The sequence below is a fragment of the Lithobates pipiens genome, unplaced genomic scaffold, assembly GCF_037356315.1.
Source record: "Lithobates pipiens isolate NorthernLeopardFrog02 unplaced genomic scaffold, aLitPip1_a1.2 Scaffold_30, whole genome shotgun sequence".
In the NCBI taxonomy this organism is placed as follows: Eukaryota; Metazoa; Chordata; class Amphibia; order Anura; family Ranidae; genus Lithobates; species Lithobates pipiens.
In genome coordinates, this window is record NW_027507791.1 from 27,589,585 (window position 1) to 27,612,497 (window position 22,913).

Consider the following 22,913-nt stretch of genomic DNA (forward strand, 5'->3'; position numbering starts at 1 on the left):
CCGGTGTGTGAGAAGTTGGTGCCGGGGGACCCCGGTGTATGAGAAGTTGGTGCCGGGGGACCCCGGTGTGTGAGTAGTTGGTGCCGGGGGGCCCCGGTGTATGAGAAGTTGGTGTCGGGGGACCCCGGTGTATGAGTAGTTGGTGCCGGGGGGCCCCGGTGTATGAGAAGTTGGTGTCGGGGGACCCCGGTGTATGAGTAGTTGGTGCCGGGGGGCCCCGGTGTAGGAGAAGTTGGTGCCGGGGGGCCCCGGTGTATGAGAAGTTGGTGTCGGGGGACCCCGGTGTATGAGTAGTTGGTGCCGGGGGACCCCGGTGTGTGAGAAGTTGGTGTCGGGGGACCCCGGTGTGTGAGTAGTTGGTGCCGGGGGGCCCCGGTGTATGAGAAGTTGGTGTCGGGGGACCCCGGTGTATGAGTAGTTGGTGCCGGGGGGCCCCGGTGTATGAGAAGTTGGTGTCGGGGGACCCCGGTGTATGAGTAGTTGGTGCCGGGGGGCCCCGGTGTAGGAGAAGTTGGTGCCGGGGGGCCCCGGTGTATGAGAAGTTGGTGTCGGGGGACCCCGGTGTGTGAGTAGTTGGTGCCGGGGGGCCCCGGTGTATGAGAAGTTGGTGTCGGGGGACCCCGGTGTATGAGTAGTTGGTGCCGGGGGACCCCGGTGTGTGAGAAGTTGGTGTCGGGGGACCCCGGTGTATGAGTAGTTGGTGCCGGGGGGCCCCGGTGTATGAGAAGTTGGTGTCGGGGGACCCCGGTGTGTGAGTAGTTGGTGCCGGGGGGCCCCGGTGTATGAGAAGTTGGTGTCGGGGGACCCCGGTGTATGAGTAGTTGGTGCCGGGGGACCCCGGTGTGTGAGAAGTTGGTGTCGGGGGACCCCGGTGTATGAGTAGTTGGTGCCGGGGGGCCCCGGTGTATGAGAAGTTGGTGTCGGGGGACCCCGGATTGTTATTGTGGTGATGAGAGTCTAAAGAGGACCTGTCATGGCGGCAGTGGGTGGGGTGAAAGGCTCGCCGTATAAAACGCACCTCTGACAGTTCGCGTTTCTTCTCTTTCAGGCAGCCGGGAATGGAACCAAGAACCAGTTCTCCTACTCCAACCAGGGCCTGGAGACCGACAACCTGTGAGAGCGCTCCGCGGGGGAGGGCCGCACAACCTCCGCAGACTGACCATTAGAGAGACGCCATGGCGGGACAATTTCAAGGCGGAGCCTAATGTACCGCCTCCAGGAACTCTGACCCCACCCTGGGGCAACTTAAAGGGGAACTCCCCCCACTATTTTATTCCTGCTATGGAACATCTGTACCCCTTCCTATCTGTGGTGTCCACAGGACTCTGACTTCCAGGAGGAAACCCTCAGCTACCCCAACAGGAACGTCCCGGCTCTGCTCCTGCATGAGTTGTGCTGCCATACAAGAACAAAGGATGTTATGTTACATGTGTCTGTATGACGGCTCCGCATTCCTGCCACCTGCAGCTGGAGAAGTGAGACTCCCCCCCCCCCCCCCCCGCAGGAATCCGGACGGTGCCTCACCCCACCATCCCCCACCCATATCCCAGGTACCAGATTGGGGCGGAGTGTCCCATTCACCTGGACGGACAGCCAATGTGCATCCAATCAGTCTGATAATCACGGTGCGCACAGGCACGCCCTCCACACCTCCGACTCTTCCGCTCAGCCTGGCGGATAATCGCATTTCTACGGTCAGAGCCGACATTCCTTTCCCCCGTGTCAGAATTCACACCTGTGTGTGAATGTGATGAGACGGGTCATGTGACAGCGAGCCGGGGGGACTACAAGTGCCAGCATGACCGCCGCACAGTGCGCACCTCCTCCCCCGCTTCTTACCACATTCACCCAGAGATCCGACTTATCACATTCACCCCACATTCACCCAGACCTCCGTCTTATCACATTCACCCCACATTCACCCAGACCTCCATCTTATCACATTCACCCAAACCTCCATCTTATCACATTCACCCCATATTCACCCAGACCTCCATCTTATCACATTCACCCAGACCTCCGTCTTATCACATTCACCCCACATTCCCCCAAACCTCCATCTTATCACATTCACCCAGACCTCCGTCTTATCACATTCACCCCACATTCACCCAGACCTCCGTCTTATCACATTCACCCCACATTCACCCAGACCTCCATCTTATCACATTCACCCCATATTCACCCAGACCTCCGTCTTATCACATTCACCCCACATTCACCCAAACCTCCATCTTATCACATTCACCCCATATTCACCCAGACCTCCGTCTTATCACATTCACCCCACATTCCCCCAAACCTCCATCTTATCACATTCACCCAGACCTCCGTCTTATCACATTCACCCCACATTCACCCAGACCTCCATCTTATCACATTCACCCAAACCTCCATCTTATCACATTCACCCCATATTCACCCAGACCTCCATCTTATCACATTCACCCAGACCTCCGTCTTATCACATTCACCCCACATTCCCCCAAACCTCCATCTTATCACATTCACCCAGACCTCCGTCTTATCACATTCACCCCATATTCACCCAGACCTCCATCTTATCACATTCACCCAGACCTCCATCTTATCACATTCACCCCACATTCACCCAGACCTCCATCTTATCACATTCACCCCATATTCACCCAGACCTCCATCTTATCACATTCACCCCATATTCACCCAGACCTCCATCTTATCACATTCACCCAGACCTCCATCTTATCACATTCACCCCACATTCACCCAGACCTCCGTCTTATCACATTCACCCCATATTCACCCAGACCTCCATCTTATCACATTCACCCAGACCTCCATCTTATCACATTCACCCCACATTCACCCAGACCTCCATCTTATCACATTCACCCCACATTCACCCAGACCTCCATCTTATCACATTCACCCCATATTCACCCAGACCTCCATCTTATCACATTCACCCAAACCTCCATCTTATCACATTCACCCCATATTCACCCAGACCTCCATCTTATCACATTCACCCCACATTCACCCAGACCTCCATCTTATCACATTCACCCCACATTCACCCAGACCTCCATCTTATCACATTCACCCCACATTCACCCAGACCTCCATCTTATCACATTCACCCCACATTGGCTGTCTGCTCTGTATCTGATCATTGTAAAGATTGAACCTGTGAAGGTCGGGGGATGGTGGTGATGGTGGGGGATGGGGAGGGGGTTGCCGGGTCCGGGTCCGGCGCGGTTCCTGAGACGCCGTCCGGTCGGGGTGACGGTTCTATGACGGCAACCGCCGCCGAGGCTTTATTTATTGGACAGAACGGATTCTCCGCACCCACTCCCACAAAGAATAATCCTTCCTGGAACGCGGGGGAGGGGGATCCCAGGAGGCTGAGCCCCGCCCCCGAGGAACGCTGCACTGTGACTTCCTATCTACGCCACTTATACAATGTTTATTTTTCTGCAATGCAAAACATCGCAGCCAATCAGATTGTAAGAGCCGAGATGACGGAATGTCAGGGAGTGAAGATTTCCCGAATACGTTACAATCCCCCAAAGCCCCCCATACACAATACAATCCCCCCAAAGCCCCTCCATACACAATACAATCCCCCCAAAGCCCCCCCATACACATTACAATCCCCCCAAAGCCCCCCATACACAATACAATCCCCCCAAAGCCCCCCATACACATTACAATCCCCCCAAAGCCCACCATACACAATACAATCCCCCCAAAGCCCCCCATACACATTACAATCCCCCCAAAGCCCACCATACACAATACAATCCCCCCAAAGCCCCCCATACACATTACAATCCCCCCAAAGCCCTCCATACACAATACAATCCCCCCAAAGCCCCCCATACACATTACAATCCCCCCAAAGCCCACCATACACAATACAATCCCCCCAAAGCCCCCCCATACACATTACAATCCCCCCAAAGCCCCCCCATACACAATACAATCCCCCCAAAGCCCCCCATACACATTACAATCCCCCCAAAGCCCACCATACACAATACAAGACCCCCAAAGCCCCCCCATACACATTACAATCCCCCCAAAGCCCCCCCATACACAATACAATCCCCCCAAAGCCCCCCATACACATTACAATCCCCCCAAAGCCCTCCATACACAATACAATCCCCCCAAAGCCCTCCATACACAATACAAGACCCCCATACACAATACAATCCCCCCAAAGCCCACCATACACGTTACAATCCCCCCAAAGTCCCCCATACACGTTACAATCCCCCCAAAGTCCCCCATACACAATACAAGACCCCCATACACATTACAATCCCCCCAAAGCCCACCATACACAATACAAGACCCCCATACACATTACAATCCCCCCAAAGCCCTCCATACACAATACAAGACCCCCATACACATTACAATCCCCCCAAAGCCCACCATACACAATACAAGACCCCCATACACAATACAATCCCCCCAAAGCCCCCCATACACGTTACAATCCCCCCAAAGTCCCCCATACACGTTACAATCCCCCCAAAGTCCCCCATACACGTTACAATCCCCCCAAAGTCCCCCATACACATTACAATCCCCCAAAGCCCCCCCCATACATCTGAGAATCCCCCCAAAGCCCCCATAAATGTCACAATCCCCCTAAAGCCCCCCATACACGTTACAATCCCCCCAAAGCCCCCCATACACGTTACAATCCCCCCAAAGCCCCCCATACACAATAAAATCCCCCTAAAGCCCCCCATACATGTTACAATCCCCCTAAAGCCCCCCATACACGTTACAATCCCCCTAAAGCCCCCCATACATGTTACAATCCCCCTAAAGCCCCCCATACACAATCAATCCCCCTAAAGCCCCCATACACAATCAATCCCCCTAAAGCCCCCCCATACATCTGAGAATCCCCCCAAAGCCCCCATAAACGTCACAATCCCCCTAAAGCCCCCCATACACGTTACAATCCCCCCAAAGCCCCCCATACATGTTACAATCCCCCTAAAGCCCCCCATACACGTTACAATCCCCCCAAAGCCCCCCATACATGTTACAATCCCCCTAAAGCCCCCCATACACAATCAATCCCCCTAAAGCCCCCCATACACAATACAATCCCCCCATACACGTTACAATCTGGCGTCATAAACTTTGTATTATACGAGGACCTCCCTTATCTATCCAATCACTTCCCATATGAGATTGTACAATCAGATTGTAAGGTGTGTGGCCGGTTTTCATGCCGATATATTCAAAGCATTGCCTTATCCAGGGGGTCTGGGGGGCAGATCTGAGGGTCCCTGGGGCCGCCTAGCCCCGCCCCTTCTCCCGCCCTCACAGCAATCTATTTATATCTGTATTATTAATGATTTATTTTCAATAAAGAAAATTAAACAAATCGATTCTGATTTCTTCACATGATGGGGGAGGGGAGGGGGGAGGGGTCACAGGAGCATTGGAGGGCGGCTCTATTATATATAAGCTCCTCCTCCTGTCTGCTCAGGATTTCCCATAATGCATTGTCCCTCCATATGTCAGATGGAGGCGGGGTTGTCACCTTTTCTGCAAGACCAGCAGGTTAGTGGGCGGGGACAACTTTAGTAATGTGCTGCGCATAGTGGGTGTGGCCAAATTGCTCTTGCTGACATCATCGCCCCCCAGTTATGCCAAACCTTTTTCCTGACACATAATGCTCATACATCTTGGGGGGTGGGGGGATTTCCTGACACATAATGCTCATACATCTTGGGGGGGGGGGATTTCCTGACACATAATGCTCATACGTATTGGGGGGGGGGGGATTTCCTGACACATAATGCTCATACATCTTGGAGGGGGCTTTTTCCTGACACATAATGCTCATATATCTTGGGAGGAGGGGATTTTTCCTGACACATAACACTCATACATCTTGGGGGGTGGGGGGGTTTCCTGACACATAATGCTCATACGTATTGGGGGGGGGGGGTCCTGACACATAATGCTCATACATCTTGGAGGGGGCTTTTTCCTGACACATAATGCTCATACATCTTGGGGGGGGGGGGTCCTGACACATAATGCTCATACATCTTGGAGGGGGCTTTTTCCTGACACATAATGCTCATACATCTTGGGGGGAGGGGATTTTTCCTGACACATAATGCTCATACATCTTGGGGGGAGGGGATTTTTCCTGACACATAATGCTCATACATCTTGGGGGGGATTTTTCCTGACACATAATGCTCATACATCTTGGGGGGGCTTTTTCCTGACACATAATGCTCATACATCTTGGAGGGGGATTTTTCTTGACACATAATGCTCATGCATCTTGGGGGGAGGGGATTTTTCCTGACACATAATGCTCATACATCTTGGGGGAGGGGATTTTTCCTGACACATAATGCTCATGCATCTTGGGGGGGTTTCCTGACACATAATGCTCATACATCTTGGGGGGGATTTTCCTGACACATAATGCTCATACATCTTGGGGGGGCTTTTTCCTGACACATAATGCTAATGCATCTTGGGGGGGTTTCCTGACACATAATGCTCATACATCTTGGGGGGGCTTTTTCCTGACACATAATGCTCATGCATCTTGGGGGGTTTCCTAACACATAATGCTCATACATCTTGGGGGGGGGGGGCTTTTTCCTGACACATAATGCTCATACATCTTGGAGGGGGATTTTCCTGACACATAATGCTCATGCATCTTGGGGGGGGGCTTTTTTCTGACACATAATGCTCATACATCTTGGGGGGTGGGGGGGTTTCCTGACACATAATGCTCATACGTATTGGGGGGGGGGTCCTGACACATAATGCTCATACATCTTGGAGGGGGCTTTTTCCTGACACATAATGCTCATACATCTTGGGGGGAGGGGATTTTTCCTGACACATAATGCTCATGCATCTTGGGGGGAGGGGATTTTTCCTGACACATAATGCTCATATATCTTGGGAGGAGGGGATTTTTCCTGACACATAATGCTCATGCATCTTGGAGGGGGATTTTCCTGACACATAATGCTCATGCATCTTGGAGGGGGATTTTCCTGACACATAATGCTCATATATCTTGGGAGGAGGGGATTTTTCCTGACACACAATGCTCATAGATCTTGGGGGGGCTTTTTCCTGACACATACTGCTCATACATCTTGGGGGGGGGGGCTTTTTCCTGACACATAATGCTCATACATCTTGGGGGGGGCTTTTTCCTGACACATAATGCTCATACATCTTGGGGGGGGCTTTTTCCTGACACATATTGCTCATACATCTTGGGGGAGGGGGGTTTTCCTGACACATAATGCTCATACATCTTGGGGGAGGGGATTTTTACTGACACATGACCTTGTCCCGGCACTGGACACAATGCAGCCGCATCGCGTTTGTCTTTGTTTTTCTTTTCTTTTTGTGAGAATTTTGATTGGTGTAAATGCGGCGTCGCCCGTTATCCTTCTCCATGTGCGGATCGGTAGAATCCGGTGCCAGTGGACGCACGCCGAGGTTCCGTGTTCTGGCACCGAATGCAGCTGTTGTCACACATGAACGATGTCATCGGTCACATGACCCCGGGGTGCGGCGCCTTTCTCGATTCTCTGACTTATTTTAAGTAAACAGCGAGCGATGATTTCTGATACACCCGATCTTATCGCCCGTCCACACCCAGCTCTGCCGGATTACCTGCGCTCACCCTGCCCCCCACCACGGGGCTGTAACCCATAGCAACCAATCACAGCTCACTCTTCAGTGTTCCCAGAGCACCAACATGTGCAGAGGAGCGCCGAGTAAAGGAGAAAATCCCACCTATCCCAACACTGGATACACTCCATTCCTGGAAGGACACATTGTTACTATAGACGATTGATCATTTATCAATCTATATAATCAATAAGAGGAGGTCTTTGTGAAATGCTTTCTCTATCCTTATATGATTTATTTATTATTTCGATGCAATAAGCAATCTGAATAGCAAGTGACCCCCTGAGGAAGTGATCCTCATCCCATTAAACGTGTTGGGAGAAGATCTCCCTGTGATATATAGAAGAATTCCTGGATGGATCGTGTATATTCCTAAACCTGAGTGTGATCCTCATCCCATGAAACGTGTCGGGAGAAGATCTCCCTGTGATATATAGAAGAATTCCTGGATATTCCTGAACCTGAGTGTGATCCCTGAGGAAGGGATCCTCATCCCATGAAACGTGTTGGGAGAAGATCTCCCTGTGATATATAGAAGAATTCCTGGATATTCCTGAACCTGAGTGTGATCCCTGAGGAAGGGATCCTCATCCCATGAAACGTGTTGGGAGAAGATCTCCCTGTGATATATAGAAGAATTCCTGGATATTTCTGAACCCGAGTGTGATCCCTGAGGAAGTGATCCTCATCACATGAAACGTGTCGGGAGAAGATCTCCCTGTGATATATAGAAGAATTCCTGGATATTCCTGAACCTGAGTGTGATCCCTGAGGAAGGGATCCTCATCCCATGAAACGTGTTGGGAGAAGATCTCCCTGTGATATATAGAAGAATTCCTGGATATTTCTGAACCTGAGTGTGATCCCTGAGGAAGTGATCCTCATCCCATGAAACGTGTCGGGAGAAGATCTCCCTGTGATATATAGGAGAATTCCTGGATATCCCTGAACCTGAGTTTGATCCCTGAGGAAATGATCCTCATCCCCTGAAACGTGTCGGGAGAAGATCTCCCTGTGATATATAGAAGAATTCCTGGATGGATCGTGTATATTCCTAAACCTGAGTGTGATCCTCATCCCATGAAACGTGTCGGGAGAAGATCTCCCTGTGATATATAGAAGAATTCCTGGATATTCCTGAACCTGAGTGTGATCCCTGAGGAAGGGATCCTCATCCCATGAAACGTGTTGGGAGAAGATCTCCCTGTGATATATAGAAGAATTCCTGGATGGATCGTGTATATTCCTAAACCTGAGTGTGATCCTCATCCCATGAAACGTGTCGAAGAAGATCTCCCTGTTATATATAGAAGAATTCCTGGATATTCCTGAACCTGAGTGTGATCCCTGAGGAAGTGATCCTCATCCCATGAAACGTGTTGGGAGAAGATCTCCTTGTGATATGTAGAAGAATTCCGGGATGGATCGTGTATATTCCTAAACCTGAATGTGACCCCTGAGGAAGTGATCCTCGTCCCATGAAACGTGCTGGGAGAAGATCTCCCTGTGATATATAGAAGAATTCCTGGATATTCCTGAATCTGAGTGTGATCCCTGAGGAAGTGATCCTCATCCCATGAAACGTGTCGGGAGAAGATCTCCCTGTGATATATAGAAGAATTCCTGGATATTCCTGAATCTGAGTGTGATCCCTGAGGAAGTGATCCTCATCCCATCAAACGTGTCGGGAGAAGATCTCCGTGTGATATATAGAAGAATTCCTGGATATCCCTGAACCTGAGTGTGACCCCTGAGGAAGTGATCCTCATCCCATGAAACGTGTCGGGAGAAGATCTCCCTGTTATATATAGAAGAATTCCTGGATATTCCTGAACCTGAGTTTGATCCCTGAGGAAGTGATCATCATCCCATGAAACGTGTCGGGAGAAGATCTCCCTGTGATATATAGAAGAATTCCTGGATATCCCTGAACCTGAGTGTGATCCCTGAGGAAGTGATCCTCATCCCATGAAACGTATCAGGAGAAGTTCTCCCTGTTATATATAAAAGAATTCCTGGATATTCCTGAACCTGAGTGTGACCCCTGAGGAAGTGATCCTCATCCCATGAAACGTGTCAGGAGAAGATCTCCCTGTGATATATAGAAGAATTCCTGGATATCCCTGAACCTGAGTGTGACCCCTGAGGAAGTGATCCTCATCCCATGAAACGTGTCGGGAGAAGATCTCCCTGTTATATATAGAAGAATTCCTGGATATTCCTGAACCTGAGTTTGATCCCTGAGGAAGTGATCATCATCCCATGAAACGTGTCGGGAGAAGATCTCCCTGTGATATATAGAAGAATTCCTGGATATCCCTGAACCTGAGTGTGATCCCTGAGGAAGTGATCCTCATCCCATGAAACGTGTTGGGAGAAGATCTCCCTGTGATATATAGAAGAATTCCTGGATATCCCTGAACCTGAGTGTGATCCCTGAGGAAGTGATCCTCATCCCATGAAACGTGTTGGGAGAAGATCTCCCTGTGATATATAGAAGAATTCCTGGATATCCCTGAACCTGAGTGTGATCCCTGAGGAAGTGATCCTCATCCCATGAAACGTGTTGGGAGAAGATCTCCCTGTGATATATAGAAGAATTCCTGGATATCCCTGAACCTGAGTGTGACCCCTGAGGAAGTGATCCTCATCCCATGAAACGTGTTGGGAGAAGATCTCCTTGTGATATGTAGAAGAATTCCGGGATGGATCGTGTATATTCCTAAACCTCAGTGTGACCCCTGAGGAAGTGATCCTTATCCCATGAAACGTGTCGGGAGAAGATCTCCCTGTGATATATAGAAGAATGCCTGGATATTCCTGAACCTGAGTGTGACCCCTGAGGAAGTGATCCTCATCCCATGAAACGTGTCGGGAGAAGATCTCCCTGTGATATATAGAAGAATTCCAGGATGGATCGTGTATATTCCTGAACCTGAATGTGACCCCTGAGGAAGTGATCCTCATCCCATGAAACGTATCGGGAGAAGTTCTCCCTGTGATATATAGAAGAATTCCTGGATATCCCTGAACCTGAGGTTGATCCCTGAGGAAGTGATCCTCGTCCCATGAAACGTGTCGGGAGAAGATCTCCCTGTGATATATAGAAGAATTCCAGGATGGATCGTGTATATTCCTAAACCTGAGTGTGACCCCTGAGGAAGTGATCCTCATCCCCTGAAACGTATCGAGAGAAGTTCTCCCTGTTATATAGAAGAATTCCTGGATATTCCTGAACCTGAGTGTGATCCCTGAGGAAGTGATCCTCATCCCATGAAACGTGTCGGGAGAAGAACTCCGTGTGATATATAGAATAATTCCGGGATGGATCGTGTATATTCCTAAACCTGAGTGTGATCCCTGAGGAAGTGATCCTCATCCCATGAAACGTATCAGGAGAAGTTCTCCCTGTTATATATAAAAGAATTCCTGGATATTCCTGAACCTGAGTTTGATCCCTGAGGAAGTGATCCTCATCCCATGAAACGTGTCGGGAGACGATCTCCCTGTGATATATAGAAGAATTCCTGGATATCCCTGAACCTGAGTGTGACCCCTGAGGAAGTGATCCTCATCCCATTAAACGTGTCGGGAGAAGATCTCCTTGTGATATATAGAAGAATTCCTGGATATTCCTGAACCTGAGTGTGATCCCTGAGGAAGTGATCCTCATCCCATGAAACGTATCAGGAGAAGATCTCCCTGTGATATATAGAAGAATTCCTGGATATTCCTGAACCTGAGTTTGATCCCTGAGGAAGTGATCCTCATCCCATGAAACGTGTCGGGAGAAGATCTCCCTGTGATATATAGAAGAATTCCTGGATATCCCTGAACCTGAGTGTGACCCCTGAGGAAGTGATCCTCATCCCATGAAACGTGTCGGGAGAGGATTTCCCTGTGACATATAGAAGAATTCCTGGATATTCCTTAACCTGAGTGTGATCCCTGAGGAAGTGATCCTCATCCCATGAAACGTGTCAGGAGAAGATCTCCCTGTGATATATAGAATAATTCCTGGATGGATCGTGTATATTACTAAACCTGAGTGTGATCCCTGAGGAAGTGATCCTCATCCCATGAAACGTGTCGGGAGAAAATCTCCCTGTGATATATAGGAGAATTCCTGGATATTCCTGAACCTGAGTGTGATCCCTGAGGAAGTGATCCTCATCCCATGAAACGTGTCGGGAGAAGATTTCCCTGTGACATATAGAAGAATTCCTGGATATTCCTGAACCTGAGTGTGATCCCTGAGGAAGTGATCCTCATCCCATGAAACGTGTCGGGAGAAGATTTCCCTGTGACATATAGAAGAATTCCTGGATATTCCTGAACCTGAGTGTGATCCCTGAGGAAGTGATCCTCATCCCATGAAACGTGTTGGGAGAAGATTTCCCTGTGACATATAGAAGAATTCCTGGATATCCCTGAACCTGAGTGTGATCCCTGAGGAAGTGATCCTCATCCCATGAAACGTGTCGGGAGAAGATCTCCCTGTGATATATAGAAGAATTCCAGGATGGATCGTGTATATTCCTGAACCTGAATGTGACCCCTGAGGAAGTGATCCTCATCCCATGAAACGTGTCGGGAGAAGTTCTCCCTGTGATATATAGAAGAATTCCTGGATATCCCTGAACCTGAGGTTGATCCCTGAGGAAGTGATCCTCATCCCATGAAACGTGTCGGGAGAAGTTCTCCCTGTGATATATAGAAGAATTCCTGGATATTCCTGAACCTGAGTGTGATCCCTGAGGAAGTGATCCTCATCCCATGAAACGTGTTGGGAGAAGATCTCCCTGTGATATATAGAAGAATTCCTGGATGGATCGTGTATATTCCTAAACCTGAGTGTGATCCCTGAGGAAGTGATCCTCATCCCATGAAACGTGTTGGGAGAAGATCTCCCTGTGATATATAGAAGAATTCCTGGATGGATCGTGTATATTCCTAAACCTGAGTGTGATCCCTGAGGAAGGGATCCTCATCCCATGAAACGTGTTGGGAGAAAATCTCCCTGTGATATATAGAAGAATTCCTGGATATCCCTGAACCTGAGTGTGATCCCTGAGGAAGTGATCCTCATCCCATGAAACGTGTTGGGAGAAGATCTCCCTGTGTTATATAGAATAATTCCGGGATGAATCGTGCCCTATGAAGCGCCCCTTCTTGTTTGCCCATCACAAATATTTACATACAAATATTGGCATCGCTGAGCCCGACACCTCCCCCGCCTCACCTTAGCAGCTGGCCCATCACCAACATACCAGGAATGTCTGTGTGATAAGTCAGTTCATTGTGTGCGCTCCGCACTGATATCACGCCACCCATGATAACCTCTGACCTCTGGAGCGCCCCTCCATGTAGGTTCAGCCCTCTCCTGCTCCTCAGGACAGTATTATCAGTGTTGGGCCTACAAGGAGGGGCGCTCCACAGGACAGTATTATCAGTGTTGGGCCTACAAGGAGGGGCGCTCCACAGGACAGTATTATCAGTGTGGGGCCTACAAGGAGGGGCGCTCCACAGGACAGTATTATCAGTGTGGGGCCTACAAGGAGGGGCGCTCCTCAGGACAGTATTATCAGTGTGGGGCCTACAAGGAGGGGCGCTCCTCAGGACAGTATTATCAGTGTTGGGCCTACAAGGAGGGGCGCTCCTCAGGACAGTATTATCAGTGTTGGGCCTACAAGGAGGGGCGCTCCACAGGACAGTATTATCAGTGTGGGGCCTACAAGGAGGGGCGCTCCACAGGACAGTATTATCAGTGTGGGGCCTACAAGGAGGGGCGCTCCTCAGGACAGTATTATCAGTGTGGGGCCTACAAGGAGGGGCGCTCCTCAGGACAGTATTATCAGTGTTGGGCCTACAAGGAGGGGCGCTCCTCAGGACAGTATTATCAGTGTTGGGCCTACAAGGAGGGGCGCTCCACAGGACAGTATTATCAGTGTGGGGCCTACAAGGAGGGGCGCTCCACAGGACAGTATTATCAGTGTGGGGCCTACAAGGAGGGGCGCTCCTCAGGACAGTATTATCAGTGTGGGGCCTACAAGGAGGGGCGCTCCACAGGACAGTATTATCAGTGTGGGGCCTACAAGGAGGGGCGCTCCTCAGGACAGTATTATCAGTGTTGAGCCTACAAGGAGGGGCGCTCCACAGGACAGTATTATCAGTGTGGGGCCTACAAGGAGGGGCGCTCCACAGGACAGTATTATCAGTGTGGGGCCTACAAGGAGGGGCGCTCCACAGGACAGTATTATCAGTGTGGGGCCTACAAGGAGGGGCGCTCCACAGGACAGTATTATCAGTGTTGGGCCTACAAGGAGGGGCGCTCCTCAGGACAGTATTATCAGTGTTGAGCCTACAAGGAGGGGCGCTCCTCAGGACAGTATTATCAGTGTTGAGCCTACAAGGAGGGGCGCTCCTCAGGACAGTATTATCAGTGTGGGGCCTACAAGGAGGGGCGCTCCACAGGACAGTATTATCAGTGTGGGGCCTACAAGGAGGGGCGCTCCTCAGGACAGTATTATCAGTGTTGGGCCTACAAGGAGGGGCGCTCCTCAGGACAGTATTATCAGTGTTGAGCCTACAAGGAGGGGCGCTCCACAGGACAGTATTATCAGTGTTGAGCCTACAAGGAGGGGCGCTCCTCAGGACAGTATTATCAGTGTGGGGCCTACAAGGAGGGGCGCTCCTCAGGACAGTATTATCAGTGTTGGGCCTACAAGGAGGGGCGCTCCTCAGGACAGTATTATCAGTGTGGGGCCTACAAGGAGGGGCGCTCCTCAGGACAGTATTATCAGTGTTGGGCCTACAAGGAGGGGCGCTCCTCAGGACAGTATTATCAGTGTGGGGCCTACAAGGAGGGGCGCTCCTCAGGACAGTATTATCAGTGTTGAGCCTACAAGGAGGGGCGCTCCACAGGACAGTATTATCAGTGTGGGGCCTACAAGGAGGGGCGCTCCTCAGGACAGTATTATCAGTGCAGCAGATGAGGGGTTAGTCGGTCGGCATCTCAAGTCTCGGCCGGCGGTTGCTCTGCACTGTATTTGCTCCGTCAGCCGTGAGAAGCTGCAAACCTGTAATTGACTTTTTTCCAGCCTCCCCCGGAGCTCCGGAACAGAGCGCGCCTAAATGGTTGGCCCCGCTCCGGAACCGCCGATGGTGGCCCTACCCATCCCCCGACGCCCCATCTCTCCTAGGGCCCAGAACACGAGCGCATTGGTCATATCCAAAGAGAGGTCATTAGAAAAAGTCCATCAAGGTTGTCATCCCAGATGGTGAGCCTCATCGCCATTGATCCCGCCCACCCGCCAGTATGATCCCACCCACCCGCCAGTATGATCCCGCCCACCTGCCAGTATGATCCCGCCCACCCGCCAGTATGATCCCACCCACCCGCCAATATTATCCCGCCCTCCAGTATGATCCCACCCACCCGCCAGTATGATCCCGCCCACCCTCCAGTATGATCCCACCCACCCTCCAGTATGATCCCGCCCTCCAGTATGATCCCGCCCACCCTCCAGTATGATCCCACCCTCCAGTATGATCCCACCCACCCTCCAGTATGATCCCGCCCTCCAGTATGATCCCACCCACCCTCCAGTATGATCCCGCCCTCCAGTATGATCCCGCCCTCCAGTATGATCCCGCCCACCCTCCAGTATGATCCCGCCCTCCAGTATGATCCCACCCACCCTCCAGTATGATCCCGCCCTCCAGTATTATCCCACCCACCCTCCAGTATGATCCCGCCCTCCAGTATGATCCCGCCCACCCTCCAGTAAGATCCCGCCCACCCGCCAGTATGACCCCACCCACCCTCCAGTATGATCCCGCCCACCCTCCAGTATGATCCCACCCACCCGTCAGTATGATCCCGCCCACCCTCCAGTATGATCCCACCCACCCGTCAGTATGATCCCGCCCACCCGCCAGTATGATCCCGCCCACCCTCCAGTATGATCCCGCCCACTCGCCAGTATGACCCCGCCCACCCGTCAGTATGATCCCTCCCACCCTCCAGTATGGAGGCCGCCATCATGTGTTTGGTTCTGGTGGATGAAATGGGCGGCCCCCTGGGAGAATGTGACTTCTGGAGATCCGGCTGAGAGCTCCGCACCTCATAACCGGCTCGAGGATCGGCAACAATCACCTTTCCCATCTGTGAATGTCTCCCGGTTGTTCTGCGGTGCTCGGCTTCTCCATGTTTTCCTCCATTTCCGTACATGTGACTCGGGGGTCCAGAACATTTTCTGAATCATCTTCCCACCTGGAGGAAATTCCTCTCCATAAATACTAGAGATAAACATTCTCAATATTAGGACTGTAGAGGAGATGCCTCAAGGAACTCTTCTCCTAGACACTCTTCAATTATCACTGGAAATACGACTTCTCTTCTACATTGGAAAATTCCAACATACCTAAAAAGACCGTATGAGGTCTCCAGATAGGAAGATACGAGGTCTCCAGATAGGAAGATACGAGGTCTCTAGATAGGAGGATACGAGGTCTCCAGATAGGAAGATATGAGGTCTCCAGATAGGAAGATACGAGGTCTATAGATAGGAAGATACGAGGTCTCTAGATAGGAGGATACGAGGTCTCCAGATAGGAAGATACGAGGTCTCCAGATAGGAAGATACGAGGTCTATAGATAGGAAGATACGAGGTCTCCAGATAGGAAGATACGAGGTCTCCAGATAGGAGGATACGAGGTCTCCAGATAGGAAGATACGAGGTCTCCAGATAGGAGGATACGAGGTCTCTAGATAGGAAGATACGAGGTCTCCAGATAGGAAGATACGAGGTCTCCAGATAGGAAGATACGAGGTCTCCAGATAGGAAGATACGAGGTCTATAGATAGGAAGATACGAGGTCTCCAGATAGGAAGATACGAGGTCTCTAGATAGGAAGATACAAGGTCTCCAGATAGGAAGATACGAGGTCTCCAGATAGGAAGATACGAGGTCTCTAGATAGGAAGATACGAGGTCTCCAGATAGGAAGATACGAGATCTCCAGATAGGAAGATACGAGGTCTCTAGATAGGAAGATACGAGGTCTATAGATAGGAAGATACGAGGTCTCTAGATAGGAAGATACGAGGTCTCCAGATAGGAAGATACGAGGTCTCCAGATAGGAAGATACGAGGTCTCTAGATAGGAAGATACGAGGTCTCCAGATAGGAAGATACGAGGTCTCCAGATAGGAAGATACGAGGTCTCTAGATAGGAAGATACAAGGTCTCCAGATAGGAAGATACGAGGTCTCTAGATAGGAAGATACGAGGTCTCCAGATAGGAAGATACGAGGTCTCCAGATAGGAAGATACGAGATCTCCAGATAGGAGGATACGAGGTCTCCAGATAGGAAGATACGAGGTCTCCAGATAGGAAGATACGAGGTCTCTAGATAGGAAGATACGAGGTCTCTAGATAGGAAGATACAAGGTCTCCAGATAGGAAGATACGAGGTCTCTAGATAGGAAGATACGAGGTCTCCAGATAGGAAGATACGAGGTCTCCAGATAGGAAGATACGAGGTCTCTAGATAGGAAGATACAAGGTCTCCAGATAGGAAGATACGAGGTCTCTAGATAGGAAGATACGAGGTCTCCAGATAGGAAGATACGAGGTCTCTAGATAGGAAGATACGAGGTCTCCAGATAGGAAGATACGAGGTCTCCAGATAGGAAGATACGAGGTCTCCAGATAGGAAGATACGAGGTCTCTAGATAGGAAGATACGAGGTCTCCAGATAGGAAGATACGAGGTCTCCAGATAGGAAGATACGAGGTCTCCAGATAGGAAGATACGAGGTCTCCAGATAGGAAGATACGAGATCTCCAGATAGGAGGATACGAGGTCTCCAGATAGGAAGATACGAGGTCTCCAGATAGGAAGATACGAGGTCTCCAGATAGGAAGATACGAGGTCTCTAGATAGGAAGATACGAGGTCTCCAGATAGGAAGATATGAGGTCTCTAGATAGGAAGATACGAGGTCTCTAGATAGGAAGATACGAGGTCTCCAGATAGGAAGATACGAGGTCTCCAGATAGGAAGATACGAGGTCTCTAGATAGGAAGATACGAGGTCTCCAGATAGGAAGATACGAGGTCTCCAGATAGGAAGATACGAGGTCTCCAGATAGGAAGATACGAGGTCTCCAGATAGGAAGATATGAGGTCTATAGATAGGAAGATACGAGGTCTCCAGATAGGAAGATACGAGGTCTCTAGATAGGAAGATACGAGGTCTCTAGATAGGAAGATACGAGGTCTATAGATAGGAAGATACGAGGTCTCCAGATAGGAAGATACGAGGTCTCCAGATAGGAAGATACGAGGTCTCTAGATAGGAAGATACGAGTTCTCCAGATAGGAAGATACGAGGTCTCCAGATAGGAAGATACGAGGTCTCCAGATAGGAAGATACGAGGTCTCCAGATAGGAAGATATGAGGTCTATAGATAGGAAGATACGAGGTCTCCAGATAGGAAGATACGAGGTCTCCAGATAGGAAGATACGAGGTCTCCAGATAGGAAGATACGAGGTCTCCAGATAGGAAGATACGAGGTCTCCAGATAGGAAGATACGAGGTCTCTAGATAGGAAGATACGAGGTCTCCAGATAGGAAGATACGAGGTCTCCAGATAGGAGGATACGAGGTCTCCAGATAGGAAGATACGAGGTCTCCAGATAGGAAGATACGAGGTCTCCAGATAGGAAGATACGAGGTCTCTAGATAGGAAGATACGAGGTCTCCAGATAGGAAGATACGAGGTCTCCAGATAGGAAGATACGAGGTCTCCAAATAGGAAGATACGAGGTCTCCAGATAGGAAGATACAAGGTCTCCAGATAGGAAGATACGAGGTCTCCAGATAGGAAGATACGAGGTCTCCAGATAGGAAGATACGAGGTCTCCAGATAGGAAGATACGAGGTCTCCAGATAGGAAGATACGAGATCTCCAGATAGGAGGATACGAGATCTCCAGATAGGAGGATACGAGGTCTCTAGATAGGAAGATACGAGGTCTCCAGATAGGAAGATACGAGGTCTCCAGATAGGAAGATACGAGATCTCCAGATAGGAGGATACGAGATCTCCAGATAGGAGGATACGAGGTCTCTAGATAGGAAGATACGAGGTCTCCAGATAGGAAGATACGAGGTCTCCAGATAGGAAGATACGAGGTCTCCAGATAGGAAGATACGAGGTCTCTAGATAGGAAGATACGAGGTCTCCAGATAGGAAGATACGAGGTCTATAGATAGGAAGATACGAGGTCTCTAGATAGGAAGATACGAGGTCTCCAGATAGGAAGATACGAGATCTCCAGATAGGAAGATACGAGGTCTATAGATAGGAAGATACGAGATCTCCAGATAGGAAGATACGAGGTCTCCAGATAGGAAGATACGAGGTCTCCAGATAGGAAGATACGAGGTCTCCAGATAGGAAGATACGAGGTCTCCAGATAGGAAGATACGAGGTCTCTAGATAGGAAGATACGAGGTCTCCAGATAGGAAGATACGAGGTCTCTAGATAGGAAGATACGAGGTCTATAGATAGGAAGATACGAGGTCTCTAGATAGGTAGATACGAGGTCTCCAGATAGGAAGATACGAGGTCTATAGATAGGAAGATACGAGGTCTCCAGATAGGAAGATACGAGGTCTCCAGATAGGAAGATACGAGGTCTCCAGATAGGAAGATACGAGGTCTCCAGATAGGAAGATACGAGGTCTCCAGATAGGAAGATACGAGGTCTCCAGATAGGAAGATACGAGGTCTCCAGATAGGAAGATACAAGGTCTCCAGATAGGAAGATACGAGGTCTCCAGATAGGAAGATACGAGGTCTCCAGATAGGAAGATACGAGGTCTCCAGATAGGAAGATACGAGGTCTCCAGATAGGAAGATACGAGGTCTCCAGATAGGAAGATACGAGGTCTCCAGATAGGAAGATACGAGGTCTCCAGATAGGAAGATACGAGGTCTCCAGATAGGAAGATACGAGGTCTCCAGATAGGAAGATACGAGGTCTCCAGATAGAAAGATACGAGGTCTCTAGATAGGAAGATACGAGGTCTCTAGATAGGAAGATACGAGGTCTCCAGATAGGAAGATACGAGGTCTCCAGATAGGAAGATACGAGGTCTCTAGATAGGAAGATACGAGGTCTCCAGATAGGAAGATACGAGGTCTCCAGATAGGAAGATACGAGGTCTCTAGATAGGAAGATACGAGGTCTCCAGATAGGAAGATACGAGGTCTCTAGATAGGAAGATACGAGGTCTCTAGATAGGAAGATACGAGGTCTCCAGATAGGAAGATACGAGGTCTCCAGATAGGAAGATACGAGGTCTCCAGATAGGAAGATACGAGGTCTCCAGATAGGAAGATACGAGGTCTCCAGATAGGAAGATACGAGGTCTCCAGATAGGAAGATACGAGGTCTCCAGATAGGAAGATACGAGGTCTCTAGATAGGAAGATACGAGGTCTCTAGATAGGAAGATACGAGGTCTCCAGATAGGAAGATACGAGGTCTCCAGATAGGAAGATACGAGGTCTCCAGATAGGAAGATACGAGGTCTCCAGATAGGAAGATACGAGGTCTCCAGATAGGAAGATACGAGGTCTCTAGATAGGAAGATACAAGGTCTCCAGATAGGAAGATACGAGGTCTCCAGATAGGAAGATACGAGGTCTCTAGATAGGAAGATACGAGGTCTCCAGATAGGAAGATACGAGGTCTCTAGATAGGAAGATACGAGGTCTCCAGATAGGAATATACGAGGTCTATAGATAGGAAGATACGAGGTCTCCAGATAGGAAGATACGAGGTCTCTAGATAGGAAGATACGAGGTCTCTAGATAGGAAGATACGAGGTCTCCAGATAGGAAGATACGAGGTCTCCAGATAGGAAGATACGAGGTCTCCAGATAGGAAGATACGAGGTCTCCAGATAGGAAGATACGAGGTCTCCAGATAGGAAGATACGAGGTCTCCAGATAGGAAGATACGAGGTCTCTAGATAGGAAGATACAAGGTCTCTAGATAGGAAGATACGAGGTCTCCAGATAGGAAGATACGAGGTCTCCAGATAGGAAGATACGAGGTCTCCAGATAGGAAGATACGAGGTCTCCAGATAGGAAGATACGAGGTCTCCAGATAGGAAGATACGAGGTCTCTAGATAGGAAGATACAAGGTCTCCAGATAGGAAGATACGAGGTCTCCAGATAGGAAGATACGAGGTCTCTAGATAGGAAGATACGAGGTCTCCAGATAGGAAGATACGAGGTCTCTAGATAGGAAGATACGAGGTCTCCAGATAGGAAGATACGAGGTCTCCAGATAGGAAGATACGAGGTCTCCAGATAGGAAGATACGAGGTCTCCAGATAGGAAGATACGAGGTCTCCAGATAGGAAGATACGAGGTCTATAGATAGGAAGATACGAGGTCTCTAGATAGGAAGATACGAGGTCTCCAGATAGGAAGATACGAGGTCTCCAGATAGGAAGATACGAGGTCTCTAGATAGGAAGATACGAGGTCTCCAGATAGGAAGATACGAGGTCTATAGATAGGAAGATACGAGGTCTCCAGATAGGAAGATACAAGGTCTCCAGATAGGAAGATACGAGGTCTCCAGATAGGAAGATACGAGGTCTCTAGATAGGAAGATACGAGGTCTCTAGATAGGAAGATACAAGGTCTCTAGATAGGAATATACGAGGTCTATAGATAGGAAGATACGAGGTCTCCAGATAGGAAGATACGAGGTCTCTAGATAGGAAGATACGAGGTCTCTAGATAGGAAGATACGAGGTCTATAGATAGGAAGATACGAGGTCTCCAGATAGGAAGATACGAGGTCTCTAGATAGGAAGATACGAGGTCTCCAGATAGGAAGATACGAGGTCTCCAGATAGGAAGATACGAGGTCTCTAGATAGGAAGATACGAGGTCTCCAGATAGGAAGATACGAGGTCTCCAGATAGGAAGATACGAGGTCTATAGATAGGAAGATACGAGGTCTATAGATAGGAAGATACGAGGTCTCCAGATAGGAAGATACGAGGTCTCCAGATAGGAAGATACGAGATCTCCAGATAGGAAGATACAAGGTCTCCAGATAGGAAGATACGAGGTCTCCAGATAGGAAGATACGAGGTCTCTAGATAGGAAGATACGAGGTCTCCAGATAGGAAGATACGAGGTCTCTAGATAGGAAGATACGAGGTCTCCAGATAGGAAGATACGAGGTCTCCAGATAGGAAGATACGAGGTCTATAGATAGGAAGATACGAGGTCTCCAGATAGGAAGATACGAGGTCTATAGATAGGAAGATACGAGGTCTCCAGATAGGAAGATACGAGGTCTATAGATAGGAAGATACGAGGTCTATAGATAGGAAGATACGAGGTCTCCAGATAGGAAGATACGAGGTCTCCAGATAGGAAGATACGAGGTCTATAGATAGGAAGATACGAGGTCTATAGATAGGAAGATACGAGGTCTATAGATAGGAAGATACGAGGTCTCTAGATAGGAAGATACGAGGTCTCCAGATAGGAAGATACGAGGTCTCTAGATAGGAAGATACGAGGTCTCCAGATAGGAAGATACGAGGTCTCCAGATAGGAAGATACGAGGTCTCCAGATAGGAAGATACGAGGTCTCCAGATAGGAAGATACGAGGTCTCCAGATAGGAAGATACGAGGTCTCCAGATAGGAAGATACGAGGTCTCCAGATAGGAAGATACGAGGTCTCCAGATAGGAAGATACGAGGTCTCCAGATAGGAAGATACGAGGTCTCCAGATAGGAAGATACGAGGTCTCCAGATAGGAAGATACGAGGTCTCCAGATAGGAAGATACGAGGTCTCCAGATAGGAAGATACGAGGTCTCCAGATAGGAAGATACGAGGTCTCCAGATAGGACAATAGAAGGATCTCCAGATAAAAAGGTACAAAGTCGTATTTCCAGCATCTGAACCCACGTCCTCAGCTGCTTCTGGCACTGCCTCTCCTCGATGAGCCACCTGAGATACCAGACAGCGTCCCGCCTGATTCCTTGGACAATCTTGCTTTGTTTCTGGTGAACTTTGAACTCTTTGCTCCTTCCATGAACTTCCTATTTAAGCTCCGCCTTTGCGTTTCCTGTTTGTGGTTATTGTTCTCTC

General features: G+C 49.5%; 2 protein-coding genes across 2 annotated transcripts in view; both read left to right on the plus strand.

The window, feature by feature from the left end:
- The window catches only part of MUC1 (mucin 1, cell surface associated), a 32,450-nt gene extending 27,052 nt beyond the window's left edge, over positions 1-5,398 (plus strand). The window contains exon 7 of the mRNA XM_077463816.1: positions 1,049-5,398. Within this exon, the coding sequence (XP_077319942.1) occupies positions 1,049-1,117 (69 nt within the window). The 3' untranslated portion in view covers positions 1,118-5,398. The remainder of the gene's footprint in view (positions 1-1,048) is intronic.
- On the plus strand, positions 1,799-5,398 carry LOC143942504 (uncharacterized). Its single transcript, XM_077463818.1, has 2 exons — positions 1,799-2,954; positions 3,029-5,398. The coding sequence occupies exons 1-2, from the start codon at positions 1,799-1,801 to the stop codon at positions 3,193-3,195; spliced, it is 1,323 nt and encodes a 440-aa protein (XP_077319944.1). The 3' UTR covers positions 3,196-5,398.
- Positions 5,399-22,913: the final 17,515 nt, after the last annotated feature.